The 19,489-nt window shown below is 41.5% G+C and overlaps 1 protein-coding gene across 4 annotated transcripts; it reads left to right on the top strand.

Annotated features, from left to right (window-relative positions):
- Positions 1-282: 282 nt before the first annotated feature.
- Positions 283-18,706, top strand: LOC148900278 (uncharacterized). Of its 4 annotated transcripts, none has more exons than XM_088991874.1 (9): positions 283-351; positions 2,340-2,523; positions 3,012-3,070; positions 6,498-6,712; positions 7,754-8,463; positions 10,101-10,310; positions 10,508-10,631; positions 10,896-11,129; positions 16,209-18,706. In XM_088991874.1, exons 2-9 carry the CDS (start codon positions 2,344-2,346, stop codon positions 16,826-16,828), a joined length of 2,352 nt encoding a protein of 783 aa, XP_088848000.1. In that variant the 5' UTR covers positions 283-351; positions 2,340-2,343; the 3' UTR covers positions 16,829-18,706. The 4 variants fall into 4 exon arrangements, with proteins under 4 accessions (XP_088848000.1, XP_088847999.1, XP_088847997.1 ...); XM_088991873.1 differs by having other exon boundaries at positions 2,340-2,616; positions 10,514-10,631; XM_088991871.1 differs by having other exon boundaries at positions 2,340-2,616.
- The last annotated feature ends 783 nt before the right edge of the window (positions 18,707-19,489 follow it).

Raw genomic sequence — 19,489 nt, 5'->3', positions numbered from 1 at the left:
CTCTTAATTTGGACTAATGACCGAGCGGTCTTATTCCAATAGGGCCATTTAACAGTTTCCACATCAACGGCCAATGAAGGCCAGTATCATCCATTTAATATTGCTCTTGCGGCCAAGAGTAACCCAAACTGGAAATGAGCAGTGAAAATTGATCCATTTGCTCAGCGATAATATTTTGATTTTTTCTTTGCGAGCTTGCGTGTACAGTTTCTGCACACGTATGTGACGGAACTCTAAGACTGGAGGCACACATTTTTAGCCGGACCAATAACTGTGCGGAAACTTAGCTATTTTGTCCCTCGGCAACGTTAGACTTTTCAGCGTTTTCTACATATTGGAAGAATTTGAATGGTATATATAATCAGTCTATTTTCATATCCAAGTTTCCGTGTTGTTGTTTTTATTGTATAATATCTATTCGAGTGTTTGTCACCGCATCTCAGTAGCCACGCAGCTAATAATGCTCGTAATAGCAAAATCATGTCGCTCGCTTACACATTTAAACACTAATGGTGATGCGCGCGCGGGCGCTTGTGCGCGCGTATAGGTGTGTGCGTTTTGTGTGTATGTGCGCGCGCGTGCGTGTGTTTGCGTGCGTCTGTGTTTTTAAACGAACGTATGAAATCACGACTTTAGTATGAAGAGCAACAGACTCTAAAATGCAGTATTGTTGACTCTTCTTGAGTCAAGAAGAATAATGGAATCAACTAAGAAAATCAGATACAGTATTTTCATAACCAATGGTTGTATCGTTGAACACTTTGTTACATTGAAAATATACATTAACGCCTCCATTATGACTTAATTTTACCCAATACAATAGCTCATATAACAAAGGTCTGTATTACGTGACACTCACAGACAGTATTGATTGATTACATATGACATGTTTATTTGTGTGCTTCAAAATTTCAGTGGTCTCGCATTGGGCTGGACAAATTCTGAAAACATGGAATGTGGGCATTCAACATTGAATTGTGATATTGATATCAAACTTCTACCAAAAATAATTTATTATTAAATGCGGAGAAAAGGTAACCTCAATGTATTCTTAAGTTGAATTATGCTTTTTTTGAGTGTGTGTTCATACTGCTCAGAGATACAGTGAGACCTCAACTTACGAACTTAATTGGTTCCCAGACAGATTGTGTAAGGCGAAAAGTGTGTATCTCAAAAAAAAAATTCCCATAGGAAACCATTAAAATGGGAATAATCCGTTCCCGGGTTTCCATAAAATATACTTTTCAACTAAATAAGCCTTAAAAGTACACACAACATACCTTATTCTATGTATAATAAATGTGCTATTGTATTGTAATGAAAGAAATACACTGCATTGTATCATAAAGTCACTGTATTTACATTTGTGATGGTCATTTATGGCTTGATGGAATGGCGTTGGAGATCGAAGGTCAAAGGGAATTGCTGTTTGGAAAGAGAGGCGCATTACATGACGACTGTAATTAAAGAAATAAACTGTGCTGTAAAATAAACTTTTATTTACCTTTTTGATGGTCGTTGATGGCTTATGGAAGGAGAGTCACCTTCCATAAGGACTGTTGGTAACTTAACCTCTGGTGCTGTTCGGTCGTGTGCTTCCGCCGAAGATCACTCCGCCAGTCGTGGTGGGTGTGTATTATGAAAATAGTGCTTATTATAAGGTTTAATTTTCATAAATTTGACGTTTGTAAGACAAAAAGTTTGTAAGTTGAGGTGTTTGTAAGTTGAGGTCTCACTGTACTGTTTTCCCATTGGACGGCCCATTTAAGGTTGCATCTGATTGCTTAAAGCCAGATTATACAATTTCATTTAATGTCAAAATGCTGCTATTTATTGGACATACTATTTCTCTGCATTTCGACGCTACAATTAACCGCCATAAATTACAGCCAGGTCTAGCGTGTGGCTGCCGCTGCTCACCCGCAGAAAACATATCATGTGACTAAAGTCTCCTTGAGAGTTTTGAAAGGCGCTTATAAATTAAATGTATTATTATTACTGTTATTATTATTATTATTATTACAGTAAAGTCTCGTTATATCGATATCGGATATATCGATAGTCCCGGTTATATCGATACCATTTCTATGCACGCACGAAGAAAATTACATGCACGCAGGGTCGGATATATCGATAGTCCCGGTTATATCGATATTTTTTCGGGCTCCCTTGAATATCGCTATAACGAGCCTTTACTGTATTATTATTATTATTATTATTATTACTATAGCATGATGATAAATGATGAGGATTGAAACTGAAATGTAAGTTTGTTAATGTGATGTTGCATTCAGTTTAATCAATGAAATAACTTGTTTTCTCCCCTTTTTTGATGATAGGATCATGGCCTCCTTTCTTGCACCTTCCATCCCTACCGCCCTGACTTCATTTCTCTCTTCGTTAGTACCCCCTGGCTTAGCTGTGGGGCCTTCAATGTCATGTAAGGGACGGCTTGGACTGTGGTGGGTTGGTCGAGCTCTACAGGTGGGAGAACTACTGAGGAAGGAAGATCAAACAGAATGGGTACAGAAGTTTGAGACTGACTCACTTACTCCCTCCATCCTTCCGACAATGGAATCCATCCATCCAACAGAGAGCACAAACAAAGAGAGCGTTGTATGCACATTTAAAACAAAAAAATTGAAACTTTAAAGGAGGAATGCATGTGCTTTGAATTGATTTCTTTATAAGACAATGTGCTGATACATCGTTAATCATTTTTGTTCTCTAAACCTTAAGAATAAAAGAGACAAAGATAAAAATGATCACCTTGCATAAAATGATGCAGCAAACAATCGACTATCACAGTTCAACCCTCCTGTGTGTTCCTATTTATGGCATTATGTGGGTGCTCTTGGCCATCCTGAGTCAGATATGAACTACAAGATTGAATATCTGAATGTTTAGACCGAGGTGGTTTGCATTGTAGTTTACATTTTGACAAATTTGTGTTTGTGCATGCAGTGAATTGGCATTTTCTATTGATTTTTGGCTTTTCTTTTGTTTTTAAGGCACCACCGCAAATAGCAGAGAACAAAGATTTTCCATGGCGCCATGCTGTCTGGATCAGGTGAATTGACACACCAACAGATTTTTTTTCCCTCACGTTCACAGTAAAATTCGCCATTTAAAATAGATTTAAAATATGTTCAATAATTTTCCGCTATACCACTATATAAACCATGGGAAGAAATAATGATCATTTTGTGTTGAAGACTTCTCAGAATATCCTGAACTACCAAAGGCGTAGTAGACGTCTCCACATATGTTGCTTAATTTCCCTTAGCTGATATGTTGTGCTTTTTTTACCTCATCCTCATTGAGACTAAAATGTTGTCACAAAATCAGTGGTGGTGGTGTTCTTGACTGGGTTATTCAACAAGATCTTAGATGTTGAAGAATGGAGACGAAGTGTACTCGTGCCCATTTTTAAGAATAAAGGAGATGTGCAGAGTTGTACTAACTACAGAGGAATAAAGATGATGAGCCATACAATGAAACTCTGGGAAAGAGTAGTTGAAGCTAGACTAAGAGCAGAAATGAACATTTGTGAGCAGCAGTATTCCTTCATGCCAAAAAAGAGTATGACAGATGCAATGTTTGCTTTAAGAATGCTGATAGAGTAGTACAGAGAAGGTCAGAATGAATTGCATTGTGTCTTTGTAGATCTGGAGAAAGGGTATGACAGGGTGCCCAGAGAAGAGCTGTGGTATTGCATGAGGAAGTCTGGAGTGACAGAAAAGTAAGACGGAATATATGTGTGTGAACGAGAGGGATCCAAGTGCAAGAGTGATGCTACAGGGAGAAGAGATAAAGAAGGAGGATTTTGAGTACTTGGGGTCAACTGTCCAGAGCAATGGAGAGTGCGGAAAAGAGGTGAAGAAGCGTGTCCAGGCAGGCTGGAGCGGCTGGAGAAAAATGTCAGGTGTGATGTATGATAGAAGGGTTTCAGCTAGGATGAAAGGAAAGTGTATAAAACAGTGGTGAGACCAGCCATGATGTTTGGCCTGGAGACAGTGCTACTGAAGAAAAGACAGGAAGCAGAACTGGAGGTAGCAGAGCTGAAGATGTTGAAGTTTTCTTTGGGAGTGACCAGGTTGGATAGGATCAGGAATGAGTACATTAGAGGGACAACTCATATTAGAGGCTTTGGAGAGAAAGTCAGAGAGGCCAGACTGAGATGGTTTGGACATGTCCAGAGGAGAGAGAGTGACTATATCGGCAGAAGGATGCTGAGCCTTGAACTGCCAGGCAGGAGACCGAGAGGAAGACCGAAGAGGAGGTTTATGGATGTGGTCAAAGAGGACATGAAGGTAGCTGGTGTGAGAGAAGAGGATGCACAAAACCGGGTTAGATGGAGGACATTGATTCGCTGTGGCAACCCCTGAAGGGAAAAGCCGAAAGGAAAAGAAGAAGATTATAATATGTTATTTATGTAATGTAAATGTCTCCACTGCGAGACTGATAAAAGCTAATCCAATCTAATTTTCAATGAGATTGAATTCATGATTATTAAATGATGATTACATTTTGATTAATCGTGCAGCCCTAAAGCTTCTTCTAGTCATAGCCAAGCAGTGTACTCCATATTGCACAAAGAACTTCAGATTCAATCAATCATTTAGTGTCAATGATTACAATTCCACACTAAGTGATTCTGAATAATGACTCAATCATGACTCTAGAGCAGGGGTGCTCACACTTTTTCTGCATACGAGCTACTTACAAAAACTACCAAGTCAAAATGATCTACCCACGACAAAAATGCAAAACATAATTATTTTCAAATGTTTAAGGATTCTTTGTATGTACAATGTATGTTTATGTCTGTGTAAGCTCTCAGTCGTACAGGAGTGGTCCATCGATGAGAAGGTTTCTTCAGCCGTCATCTGTACAAAAGTGAAGGTTTCGGACGTTTCGCCTCCTATCCAAGAGGCTTCGTCAGCGAACTAAAGTCTGACTGGTCGTATCGGCCCCATTTATATATCCCTAATGTCCAGACATGGTGGCGCCGGACACAGCTATGATAGGTCCCTACTCTCAGGTTGGGGAGACAGAGGACCCCTCCCTGTGGCCCCACTGATTGTCCTCTGCCCCCCCAACCTGAGAGTAGGGACCTATCATAGCTGTGTCCGGCGCCACCATGTCTGGACATTAGGGATATATAAATGGGGCCGATACGACCAGTCAGACTTTAGTTCGCTGACGAAGCCTCTTGGATAGGAGGCGAAAGGTCCGAAACCTTCACTTTTGTACAGATGACGGCTGAAGAAACCTTCTCATCAATGTATGTTTATGTACCTTGCATAACTGAATAAGCCAATATTGCACAACACACATAATAACTACATATACATAACATAATAAATAACTATTAACATTTTTTTTGTAATTACCTGAGTTTACTTTGATGACTTGCACTGAATTGAATCAGCCAGGGATGCATAGTCCGGACAGTAGCTGCTGACAGCCAGCCTCAAGCACATTTCCAAATTTTCATCATTCATGGTGGAACGGTATTTGGACTTAATGATCTTCATGTAGGAAAAGGCTGACTCACATAAATAAGTGGAGCCGAATAATGCAGTCAAGAGGTAGCAAATTTCCTCAAGTTGGGGTACTTTTCCTGTGTGAGTAAGTTACAGAACTGTCCAAGTCTCTGAACAAGGAGTCAGCTGCTTCAACGAATGCTTCTTTTACCATCTCTCCGTGTTGGAATGACTTATTGTTTTTAACGATGGCGTGACTCACCCGGAAAGATGCTTCGGTGGCGACTTTGGCTTTTGAAGTATGTTGAGTGAAAAATGACTGCTGTCCGGACAACTGGGATTTTAGTTCGTCCACCGTTCTCTTTCTCAGCTGGCTTTTCGGCATGAAGTCAATGTCGTATTTTCCATGAACAGTCCGAAAATGGCGCTCCACATTATCCCATTCCACATGAAAGTAATATGTTTTGGCCCCTTACTTGGTCCCGCTTTCTCACTCATTTTGATCACCATATGTTTTAGCAAGGGCTTAAAATCTGAGGTAATTCGCTGACTAGCTTGTACATTTTGCTGCGTTTAGCGCCGTTGTTTACGCATGCACGGCAACCTAAAGGTAAAAATTCAGTTGTCATCTGAATGGTTGCCCTGTATGTCAATCAAGTGACATAGGCTGACAAATGTTTTTTTTACTGTCACGCTGCGATCGACCAGTACTACCTCCGCGATCGACCAGTAGATTGCGATCGACGTAATGAGCACCCCTGCTCTAGAGTATCACCAAGGCAAACAGCATCATGATATGTTATTCACAATAAGGATTGTCGGTAGACAGAATGCTATAATGCAGCTTTCCATGTCTCAGTACATATACAGGTGTTATGTAATGGTTTTTCCTTGCCAGTAATTTGAATTTGAGCACAGGTGCATCCCGAGAAACATTTCTTTCACTCCATTTGCACTGATTTGTTAATTTGAAGAAAAAAAACAACCTGTTGGATTTGTTTCCCACAGCTTCGCCTGTCAGGTTCAAAGCACAGCTGCATACAATGTAGCAGTGCAATGTATGTGTGCGGAGATGTGTGTGGGCATATGTGTGAGTATGTGTTTGCGCGTGTGTCATGAGATTCAGCCAGGAACGGAACTGCTTTTGGGTGATGAAACTGATGGAAGAAATGATGCAAGCAAGAGACTTGATACGCGGAACATTTCTGAAGCACAGCAAAGAGGTAACTGTACTGCACAGTATTGATTGGAGTGACAAGGAGACATTTGGCAGCAATATGATCATACTTTGAGTAAATTCATATTTCACAAATGATGAGAAATATTTGTATGCTGGTGATATTTTTGTCATCAGGTGTCAATCAGGATTGCTTGCGACAGTTGAAATTCTTTTAAACGTTTCCGTGGTATTCTGAGGTGAAAATGAATACTGGTATTTGAAAATTAAATCATATCTGGTAAACACAAAATTACACGCACGCACACACACACACACACACACACACACACACACACACACACACACACACACACACACACACACACACACACACACACACACACACAATTATTTGACTGCCAATGAACTCAATTTGAACTATTTAGGGGATTCTTTAAAAGCAGAAATGAATTTTTTGATCCAATTTAATGTACAGGTATTCATTTACCCATAAAAATTGGGTCAAAACTGAATAACCCAATTTTCTGGCTAAAATAGATCAAAGTGTGGGTTGGTCCTTATTTATCATAGTAATTGGATTCAATTAAGCTCCAAATTAGTTATTTTGACCTAACTGTTTTTAGAGTGCAGACAGACAAACAACCATTCAACTTGGCATTCCAAATCATGCAGATGGAACGCTGAGTCCTGTCACGTTCCGTGATACATTTAAATACATGTTTTACATATCCGTCCAACCACTTTCTTTTTTTTGCCCGACATAGTTAGCATGGAATAAAAGATTAGGAAGGGAGGCTCACTCAGACACATATATGTACAACCCTCTTCAAGCGGTCTGATAGGAAGGTCTCATTCTGCTGCATAAACCAGTGACCTTAAAGTTGACCGCTAGGAAATCGCAGAGCAGGATGCTTTCAATGACTGTGCATTCTAACTGCAGACCTCTGCGGTGGAGAATCCACCAAACGACCGGTGTCGTGCATCTGTGACATGTTTTTAGACTCATTTACAAATGCAAATGCTCTATGGTTTTCAATAATCGTATAATCTTCATCCAACTAACAATTTCTAACTGTATTTTCAGATGACCTAATGGAACAATCATGGGCTCCAGAAGTGGTTGTGCCCGATCCACAGACGATTGAGGAAAGAAAAATAGATGGTGACAAGACTGATAAAGAGGAAAGACAAAAGAAGGAACATAATGACCGCACGTTTGGCCCGAACAGAGGCAAACAGGAGGCAAAAAGCACTGAAGTTTACACTACAGAGAAAGTGGAAAATATTGACTTGGCATCGAATGGCCCCAACATCGGCACCAGCCTTGTCCTAGCTGCAGTTGCCACTCTGTCAAAGTTGAACTCTCCTGATAAACAGAGAACTTTAAGTCTCCCAGCTCTTCCTGTCCGCTGTAGCTCTCGTCTGGCTGCAAAACCACGACGGGTTCACTGTCAGACCAGACGGGTAAAAACACCCCCTGTCCACTCACACCCAACCAGACAAACAGACATGCAGGAAAGTCTCACACAAGTTGCAGAGTCCGCTGCAGAAGCAGAGGTTTCCATAGCAATATCACATTCTGATGCTGTTACAGCAGAAAATGGGACCGTTGAAGCATGCACTTCGTGCCCAAAAGAGAGAGAGGGGCGCTACAGGTGTTCCGACTGTGGGAAGAAGTTCTTTCAGATTGCCCACTTAAGGAAACATCAGTTTAGTCACACAGAGACAAAGTCCTTCACCTTTCTGGACTGTGACCAAAACTGTACCTCTCCAATGACGTTTCAGACCCACCAGGTAGGCTTCAGCTAAATGCATCTTTTTATACCACTAATTATTTTCAAAGGGATGAAAAAAGAATACCTTTCATTAGAATATGACACTTACTTCACAGTTGTACTAAATTCAAACACAACAGAAGTTGAAATGTGGAACTATTGTGGCTTGGAATTGAAGCGGATTTATGGGGGACAGGAGATGTGAGACCATCTCTTTTTATAAATGAATGCAACAGCGTCGTGTTTGCTTTCAAATCTTAGCTTGTAGCAGACTTGCACATTCCACCATGATGTCTTTGATCCATTTGTGAAAAAGAGGGTTTCATCGTCTTCTCTTTCATCTAGAACTGCTTCTTGTAATAAAATGTTTATCTTGTACTCAAACATCATGGAGTACATGGGGAAAGTCGTTAAGATTGCACAACTGTCCATGTTTTTATGTTCCTGTTGTGTTTATTATTTTGCTTTGTGTTGACTATTATGTGAAGCGCTTTGGTACAGCTGCAGCTGTTGTGAAATCGCTATATAAATTAGTATGTATTGTATTGCATTGGCATCATATAAGCATCTGAATAGTACTGTCTGATCTAGTGTGTGTCAGAAATGTTTCAGGACTGGTGTCACAAAAAATATATTTCAAATTCATCCTACAAGTTTCCCTTTAAAAGAAATCACTCGATAATTTTGCGTACTTTACCAACTCTTCCTGCCACACTTTAATGCACCCGTGGGAGAATTCTTCCGCAAAACATCTCAGCTACATCATCACGGCCATCTTGATGTCACTCCCACCTTCATTCAAGGGCATCATAAGCAGTTGTCGTGATGAAGCAGCCGTAACTCTTGGCTCTTTTCTTATGCTGAACATAGCAGACGCCGCAGGGTTTTTGGGGAGATGTGCTGATTGATCGTCGAAACTCAAAATTTGTCTTTGACATACTGCTTTTCTTTTCTCACATCAATCCTGAAACTTGTTTTACATACCTCGTACATAATATGAGTAATAGAAACAGAACACTTTTTTTTTTTTGCGATAGTGAAGTTTCTTTTTTTGACGCAGTTAAAAAAGTATTGGTTTTATTTTTGCTATACTGTATAACTGGTTAAGCTATAAAGTACAATTTAACAAAAGTTAAGTTGAATTGGGTATATATCTATTTTAGATATATCCATAAATGGATCTGTATCATGCTCCACTGCTCAAATGCAGTTAAAACAATAACTAAAAAAATACCGGTAAATGCTTTAGTTCTTAACGTGTAATTTTTTTATTTTATTTTTTGTATTTGGATCTTAGCATAATATTAAGTGTCCTTGAGAGTTTTGAAAGGCAGAGCCTACCGATTTGAGTGAACGCTGGCGCGTGTGGCTGCCGCTGCTCACCCACAGAAAAACTTATCCTGTGACTGTAAAGTGACCTTGAGAGTTTTGAAAGGCGCTTATAAATGAAATTATTATTATTACTACCGCAGCTGCCTTCAGGCAGCTGGCATGGTACACCCTGAGTTGCCCACTGCTTGACACACATGGAAAACAACCATTTACACTGAGGCCTATGGACAATTTCGAGTGTTCACGTTTTTGGAATGTGGGAGGAAACTGGAGTACCCAGAAAAATGCAACCCTACTATTCACAGCGGTCTGATCTCTCCACAGCTGAGCCACCATCAGGAACGTACGTTTTCCTGTCCTCATTGTGCTAAGACCTATGACCTGAAGCAGGACCTCCATAAGCACTTGGTCATGCACACAGGAGAGGTTTCTTATGTCTGTGAGCACTGTGGAAAAGCATACCGATGTCGCTCGTCACTGCGAGACCACCGCCTCTTACACTGCAGCACATTATTTTCCCCACAGCTTCCCAAGGTACGTGTTCAATTTTATGCCCTCATTACTATCCCTCCCCCAATGAAATATTGAACCCTCTGTACTTGTCAGTCAAATGTAGCCATCTTCCACATACAATCTCAAAAGTGGTAGATGTAGTCTGACTGCTGTGCACCTTCAATGCAATTCTCATATAAAAAGGGGGAAAACAGCATTTTATTTGGGATTTCTCTCAGTTACAGTGCACGCTCTGTCCCAAGCTGCTGGCAAACTCTGGTTCTCTGAGGAATCACATGAAACTTCACACAGGAGAGAAATCTCATGTGTGTCAGTACTGTGGGAAAACCTTCAATCAAAAAGGTAACACTGGAATCCAGTAATTACTCTAGGAACTTTGGCATGTGGATAAAAAAGGGGTAATAAAATGAATGCCTAACTATCAGTAAATTATATGAAGTTGTCACGATATTGTGTGTGTGGAGGAAACACAATCTAGGGAAAAAAATGACATTTGTGACGTGTAAATACTATGGAATACTTTCAGTATAATGAACTAAAACTGTTAACATTTGTATATATCCACCAAATGTTGTCTGTGACCCATTGTTTGTCTGTGTCTCTCAGGGAACCTATCAAGTCATTTGAGGATTCACAATGGGGAGAGGCCATATCCTTGCCTTGATTGTGACCAAAAATTCGCCCAGAAACCTGAACTTCGTCGCCACAGGCTTTCCCACACCGGAAGCATGTTCCTCTGTAGTTATTGTGGAAAATCGTTAAGGGACCCGCATACCCTCAAGTCACATGAAAGATTGCATACTGGTGATAGGCCCCATCGTTGCCCCATCTGTAAAAAAGGTGAGCATATAAAGTTGAAGTCAGCGCATAAACAAAGTGAGCTTGAGCAATGTTAAGACAATCAGGGACAATGAAGCCCATGCCAGCCAATTAACCTCCAACTAACCTTGTTTATCTCACAAAGTTAGCCACTAAAGTTTGTTGTCGCACATTTGATTTGCCAATCAAAATATTTTTACTCCACATTGCCAGATCCATGTTTCTGTATATTATCATATCAGCTGCATATACATGCATGTTGTGTCAACAAGAAAGAAAATGTATTATTCACTTGAGAAGGCTTGATTGATATTTTAGCCCTCAAACATTTGCATTTACTTGCAAGGCCACACAAAAATGCATCGTAAAGGGTAAAATGCATACATTTTTCAAAACATAGAGAATGCATACTCTGATGAAACGTTGTAAGACCGTGGCTGCCCATAAAGTTATTTCCTGTCATGCGTGCTCGACTGGAAGCCAGCCCGGTGCGCACCTTTGACCCTTTGGGACTCTGCAGCGCATTCTATTTTGTCAAGGTTCGCAAGGTGGTGATGGCAGTTGTGGATCCCAAAAAGCAGGCAGGATGGAGCAGCAGGTTGTATTTGAGAAATTGTACTAAAATAAAGTCAACAGGAACAAAATCTAAAACGTTAAAATCATTTCAACAGAAAAATACAAAGTATCAAAGGAAAAACCAAGAGTAAAAGTCTGCCAAGATGAAACAAACATGCACAGCATACAATGCATGCACAATGCATACAATGACCCGACGCCGGATGGTCGTGCCTGGAGTCCTTTTGACTGCCACTGATTGTAACGACCAGCACCTGCGAGGCTGCAGGCAGGGTTGACAGCACCACCCGTTGGTCGCCAACCAGATCATGACACATTTTGGGTATCATGACAGACTGAGAGAAAACCTTGAAGGTGGAGAAAGAGGAGTGCTGTGCTATGTTTCACACATTCTATACTGCCGTGGTCACTCGGAATTAATTTCAAATATAGCCTCGGGTTTGGTTTTTGGTGTCATGATCTGGTTGGCGACCAACGGGGGGCGCTGTCGGTCCCGCCTGCACCTGCACAGGTGCTGGTCGTCCCGATCAGATTGGCGACCAGCGGGTAGCGACGTCAGCCCTGCCTGCAGCCTCGCAGGTGCTGGTCGTTATAATCAATAACACTTAAAAGGACACCTGGCACGATCATCCGGTGCCGATTCATTGTTTGTTTGCTGCTTGTTTGCTGCATGCATCGTGTACGTGTTTGTTTAACCTTGGCGGACTTTTACACTTGGTTTTCTTTGGCTACTTTGTATTTTTTCCATTCAGATCATTTTGATGTTTTACATTTTGTTCCTGCTGACTTTATTTTAATACAATTTGTCAAACAACCTCCTGCTCCCTCCTGCCTGCTTTTTGGGATCCGAACCCGCCATCACCACCTCGCAAAACGCGACATTTGGTGAGGTTTCCGTATCTAGTTTGCATTTTGAGCTGGCCAATTTCTAGAAACTGCTCCAATCCCGCGCGCACACACACACACACACACACGCACACACACACACACACACACACACACACACACACACACACACACACACAACTAAAAAAAATTGGGAATGGCCCTGTAACGATTTGCACGGTGGTGGACCCCCCCAAAAAACAGGCAGGAGGGAGGAGCAGCGTGTGTTTGACAAAATGTATTAAATAAGTCAGCTGAAACAAAATGTCAAACAACAAAAGCATCCGAACAAAAAGGTCCAAAGTATCAAACAAAACCATGAGTAAAACAAGACAAGATAAAACAAACCTGACAGGGTGAGACAAACAGTGACCCGATACTGAATGGTTCTGCTGGGAGTCTATTTAACTGCCACTGGTTAAAACACCCCGTGTAGCTGCAAGCAGGGACCCATGGTGCCACCCTTTGTCACCAAAACATGACAGGCGCTCCACATCATGCTTTTCAATTCCCGAATAAATTTAGTCTAGTTAAAAAAAACCTTCCTGCCTTATTTTGTATGCTTCGAAACTAGCCTGCCTGCAGTCCAGACCTCTCTTTCATTTAAAATGTGTTCCTCCTTACAAAACGTAAAATGTGACTACGAACACGACTGTTGAACAGCTGAAGCTCTACATCATGGAAGAACGGGAAGTATTATTAATAATAATAATAATAATAATACATTTCATTTATAAGCGCATTTCAATACTCTCAAAGACACTTTACAGATGGATGGACATTATACTAACATCCAAAAACAAAAAAATACATGTTAAGAACTACTGGCTCCCTGTTAAACTTTTTTTTCAAATTTCAAGATACTTCTGTTGACATTTAATGCCATCCATAAACTTGCCCCCCTGCCCTATCTGTCTGACCTACTTCTCCATTCCCTATCGGAATCCTCTCAGATCCTCATCCTCCCTCCACCTCTGTATGCCCTCTGCCCGTCTCACCACGATGGGATGCAGAGCTTTCAGCTGCTCTGCTCCCAAACTCTGGAACTCACTTCCACCCAACATTCGTAATATTGACTCTCTTCCTACTTTCAAATCTCACCTCAAAACCCACCTGTTTAAAGGACAACCGACATCTTCGGACAAGTTGTGTCCATAATTTGTAAAATGTCTTCAAATGACTTCTACTGAGCGTATTTTACAAAGATTCCACCGCATATAGCTATATTTTACGTTTTAAGACTCGCGCTGAATATTCCGGAAGTCCTGTTTGAGTTGTTGACGAGTCCGTACGTTACATCACTGAAGGAACGCCCCTGACTGATAAAAGGACACATTGTAGCAGTCCGTCCATCACGTCAATGCATTTTGCTGTACTTTGGTCTGAAAACGTCGTGTTGGACCCAAAAGAGGCAGAAGAGGGTGACAAAGCTCCATGTAAGCCGTGTAAGGAATTAATCAGCCTGTTTCCACAGGCTGATTAATTCCTTACACGGCTCCCACCCCTGATGCCTCAAAATGACACTGAATAAATTATTTAATCGATTGCAAACATGTATGCTTTCTTCTTCAGAACTATTTGAATCATATTCATAACTGGATGAGGAACAAGAAAGCATATTCTCAGAATCTGAAGCCATTGTTTTGATTCTCGAGCAACGCAAGACGTCTTGCCGTGACACCATGAACATAGGGGCGGGACCTTCTGAAACTGGCCACTTCCGGTTTCAAATTGAAGTACTTTTTAGACACTTTAAGTCATTTTTATTGGTATTTTGCATTTGACTAAAAATATCATACTGCGTGTTTTGGGTATTTTAGATGCTATAAAACGTTTTTCTGATGTCAGTTAGGAAAGAAAAAAAGGGACGTCGGTTGTCCTTTAAACTTGCTTTCATGGTCTAGTTCAGGGCTGTCAAACTCTGGTCCTCGAGGGCTGCTGTCCTACATGTTTTCCAAGTCTCCCTATTGCAACGCACCTGATTCAAGGGAACGGGTTCTGGTCAGACTTCCGCAGAGCTTGCTGGTGATCTGATCATCAGAATCAGGTGTGTCCATTGAACCTGTTCCCTTGAATCAGATGCGTTGCAACAGGAATACTTGGAAAACATGTAGGACGGCGGCCCTCAAGGACCGGATTTTGGTCTAGTTTAATCTGCTATTTTATTATTTATTGTTTTATGTTTTGTCTTTTTTTATTGTAAAGTGCCCTTGGTTGTTCAGAAAAACGCTTGTAAATTAAATATACTATTATTATTATTATTATTATTATTATTATTATTATTATTATTATTATTATTATTATTATTGTAAGCATTTACCAGTATTTTCTTGTTATTGTTTTAACTGCAGCATGATACAGATCCATTTCTGAATATATCTAGATCAGGGGTGTCAAAGTCATTTTTTTGCCGCGGGCCACATTGTAGTTATGGTTTCCTCTCGAGGGCCGTTATGAATTTGGGGAACCCATTAGAATGTTTAAATCCCTTAAAATATTACATATAGAGCACACAGCAAATTAATGAATAACACGTTTTCAAATCTGAAGTCAAGAATAATGACTTTTATTGTGGTTGACATCCAAAAATATGAAATTTTGGCTCAGATTTTAGCAATCATCAAGGAATTTAACAAGTTTGATTTGCTTTCGCGGGCCGAAAAAAATGATGTGGCGGGCCGGATTTGGCCCGCGGGCCTTGACTTTGACACCTGTGATCCAGATAAACCTACAAAGCTTCAACAATAGTGTTCTCACCTTGTAAATGTTTGTTGAATACATGTAAAAGAAAAACGAACGTTACACACTGGTAAACATGAGCTTATACCAGCTTTTTATGGAATATTTTAAAGCCATAAAATTGCAGACGATGATTATTTGCCATAAAAAAAGGTTCACAATATATCAGTCTTTGGGGAGTTATCAAAGTAACTCTTTAACAGACAGCGGTTACTACAGTGTCCAGCTTTTCATGTTTCCACATTACAGGGTGCATGAAGGGGTTAAATACAGTTTGAACATCATTTGCAAATCATTGTCTTCTGTTTTCATGTTTGTAACGTCCCAACTTAACTCATTCACTGCCATTCACAAATTTATTCGGGAATTGAAAATATGATGTAGAGCGCCATTCCCGAATGTGTTCAACTTTTGTTTTTTCATGCTTGATTGCGATAAAGCGCTGGCCATGGCCTCTGGCAATATTTTTTCTTTTCCACAAGGGGCAGTATTTCCCTTTTTTCCATGTTCGCGCTTTGTTCCAGTTGCAGCTGTTGTTGAAATGCTATATAAGCCAATATGTATATATTGCATTGTATTTTGTACAGCTGCCCTCATTTCAAGCTCACATGACTCCAGACCCATACAATTTCGGAATTAACTCTTTTTTTCTGATTGAAGAAGAGAGTCTAAGGTTCTAACATTGTATTGAATGTTTATGTAGTCCTAAAACTCAATACTGTGTGGTTCCTGGAAGTCAAGTGACAATAACAAAAACCCTAGCGCTGGCACTGGAGTGGACACATTTTTGTCCACTTTATCTCTGGCAGTGAATGAGTTAATTGGAATTGGAATTAGGTTTGTGTTTACCCGCTAACTTTTTCATTTGCTTTTTGTTTTGGGTTCGGGGTGGGGTACTAGGCTATACAATGGCCACCAAGCTGAGAAGACACATCAAATCTTCTCACGTGACCGAAAAGCCCCACCGCTGCCACTGTGGGGCTTCCTACACTCTGAGACAAAGTCTGCTGAGGCACCAAGCGCAGCACCTCTTGCGGGAGGAAACACAAGGGATCAAGAAGGGATTGAGACAGAAAGCTCAACCTGCCATGCAGGAGTTGGCAGCCGCCAACTCTCAACACACAAAGCCAGTCAAAGGAAGACCTAAGAAAGGGGATGACAGGGTACATACAAGAGGACAACAAAAGGGACAAGAAAGTGGGACAGACAAAACTTTAAGTCAGTCAGAGACCACAGCTGCTGCTGGGGCAGATGAAAAAGCCTCAAGTGATACCCAGCGCACAGTCTTACTTGTTCACACTGACGATACATCTATACCAAGCTATGGCCCTCTGGTCCTCACCTCAGATGACTTGCATTCAAGAACAGGAGAGAGGCTCATGGAGGTGGTTATATCTGGAGGTACAGGGCAGTGCATTGTGGTCCAAGGGCAGCAGACAGTCGGAGATATGATGATCATACAAGAGGAGGAGCTCTGTTCTGTGGCCCAGACAGTTGAGATAAACACTGTGTTGCTTTAAATAAGTTTCATTGTCTGTGTAGAAGCGGCCCGGTAGTCGGGGTGGTTAGCACGCCGGCTTCAGAGTGCAGAGGTCGTAAATTCAAGACCTGGTCCGGCCTCCCTGTGTGGGTTTTCTCCGGGTCCTTCGGTTTCCTCCCACATTCCAAAAACATGCATGGCAGGCTGATTGAACACTCCAGAGTGTCCCTAGGTATGAGTGTGAGCGCGGATGGTTGTCTCTGTGTGCCCTGCGATTGGCTGGCGACCAATTCAGGGTGTCCCCAGCCTTGTGCTCGAAGACGGCTGGGATAGGCTCCAGCACTCCCACGACCCTGAGGAATAAGCGGTATGGAAAATGGATGGATGAATGTGTAGATAGAGAAAGACAAACAAACAACCATTTGTGTGTCTTTGTCCATGTTCCTGATCTATTTTTGGTGTTAATGCACACTGCACCCTAATCACCCTATCAGTCTCACGTTCACAAAAAGTAGTTAGAAAAAATGAAATAAAGCAGGTCAGTCTAGGGTGCCACATGTCTTGCGTTACCGGAAACTGTTAGTGCTTTGCAATTAGTCAGAAAACATTGAGCAACCATGTGCTACAGAAAAGAGATGGATAAATATTCTTATAATAGACATTTGGATTGGATTTTTATTAGTCGCGCAGTGGAGAAATTTACATTTCACAGCAGCAACGTGATGAAAGTAAGAGGAAAGGAAGAAGAAAAACAAAATCTAGGACCTGCTGTAAAGGCAAAACAACAACAAAAAAATATACATCCATTTTCCGTACCCCTTATTCCTCATTAGGGTCGCGGGAGGTGCTGGAGCCTATCCCAGCCGTCTTCGGGCACGAGGCGGGGGACACCCTGAATTGGTTGCCAGCCAATCGCAGGGCACACAGAAACAAACAACCATCCGCACTCACACTCATACCGAGGGACAATTTGTAGTGTTCAATCTGCCTGCCATGCATGTCTTTTGAAGGTGGGAGGAAACCGAACGACCCGTAGAAATCCCACGCGGGCCCGCGAGAACATGCAAATTCCACACATGGAGGCCGGAGCGGGATGCATACCAGCGACCTCTGCACTGTAAAGCCGGTGTGCTAACCACTCGACTACCAAAAAACACAAAACTAAATTACAAATAATGTCACACAAGACATTGACAGACATTCTAGGTGTCATCCTTGACAGCACTCTGTCTTTCCACTCCCATATAAATAACTTAACCCGATCTGCGTACTTCCACCGACGTAATATCAATCGTCTTCGCCCATCTCTCACCCCTAACACCACTGCTATCCTTGTTCATAGTCTTGTCACCTCACGGATTGACTATTGCAATTCACTTCTCCTTGGTGTCCCTCAGAAACTTCTCCACAAACTTCAACTAGCCCAGAATTCTTCAGCCCTGAACATCACCAGAACCTCATCCTTTCACCACATCACCCTCGTCCTCCAAGAGCTCCACCGGCTCCCGGTCAAATATAGAATCAACTTTAAAATTATTCTTTATACAGTTAAAGCTATTCATAACCTTGCCCCCCCCCCGTACCTATCTGAACTTCTTCAAATTTCTATTCCCTCAGATCCTCTTCCTCCCTCCACCTCCGTGACCCCCCCCCCCTCCCCCCACCCTTCTCAGCACAATGAGGGACAGAGCCTTCAGCTGCTCTGCCCCCAAACTCTGGAACTCACTTCCTCCCAACATTTGTAACATAAATTCTCTTCCCACCTTCAAATCCCATCGCAAAACCCACCTATTTAAAATAGCATTTTCTGTGTAGCTCTATCTCTTGTTTATATTTATCATTGTATTTTATTCATTGTATTCTATTTATTTATGCATATTAGCATATTTGACAATAAAGCTGACTTTGACTTTTGACTTTATAATTGTATTTTATTTATTAGTGTATCTATGCTTGTCTGTGACTCTAAAGTGTCCTTGAGAGCTTAGAAAAGCGGTTGAAATAAAATGTATTATTATTCAATCCTAAGCACTTTCTGCACACACTTTGTTGTGTGAAGCAGTTCTACATGAAAGGGGAGATGATCAAAATGTCCTTTTCACTAGTGGATCAGGGACTTCATGGTGAAATCTACTCCAAGCTAAATGTTGAAAGCAAAAACAAAGCTGTAGCATCCATTGACAAAAAATACATTGTCTCACATCTCCTTTCCCATGTAAATCCACTTCAATTCCAAGCTACGACAGTTCCACATCTATATCGGCGCTCTGCACTGACACTCATCACGGGCACCTCAAGCCATGCATCCATCCAGCCGCAGGCTGTCTAACAGCACCGGCCTTTCCTCTGAACTAAGCGGGGCTGTGAAAATGCTGCCCATTACGGGCACAAAAAAAAGCACAAACACCCCGGAGCTGTCCAGCGATGACAGTCAAATGGTACCGATATTCCTCCCAATCAAAAACAGTGCTGGCATATTCGTGCTGCTCAGAAGGCGCTCAGCACAGTCTCTCCCTCGTGACCAAAAATGCCATTCCAGCTTCATACCCATAGGTTAGGCTTGTTTATGTACTCAATAGCAGCGATGAAAAGGTTTCTTCTGCCGTCATCTGTACTTCTTTGAAGGTGTCGGACGTTTTGCTTCTTATCCAAGAAACTTCATCAGCAAACTAAAGTCTTACTGGTAGTTTAGGCCCTATAT

The sequence above is a fragment of the Hippocampus bargibanti genome, linkage group LG03 (assembly GCF_051943395.1).
Source record: "Hippocampus bargibanti isolate YZ-2025 linkage group LG03, ASM5194339v1, whole genome shotgun sequence".
Classification (NCBI taxonomy): domain Eukaryota; kingdom Metazoa; phylum Chordata; class Actinopteri; order Syngnathiformes; family Syngnathidae; genus Hippocampus; species Hippocampus bargibanti.
This window is presented reverse-complemented; position numbering and strand designations above follow the sequence as displayed.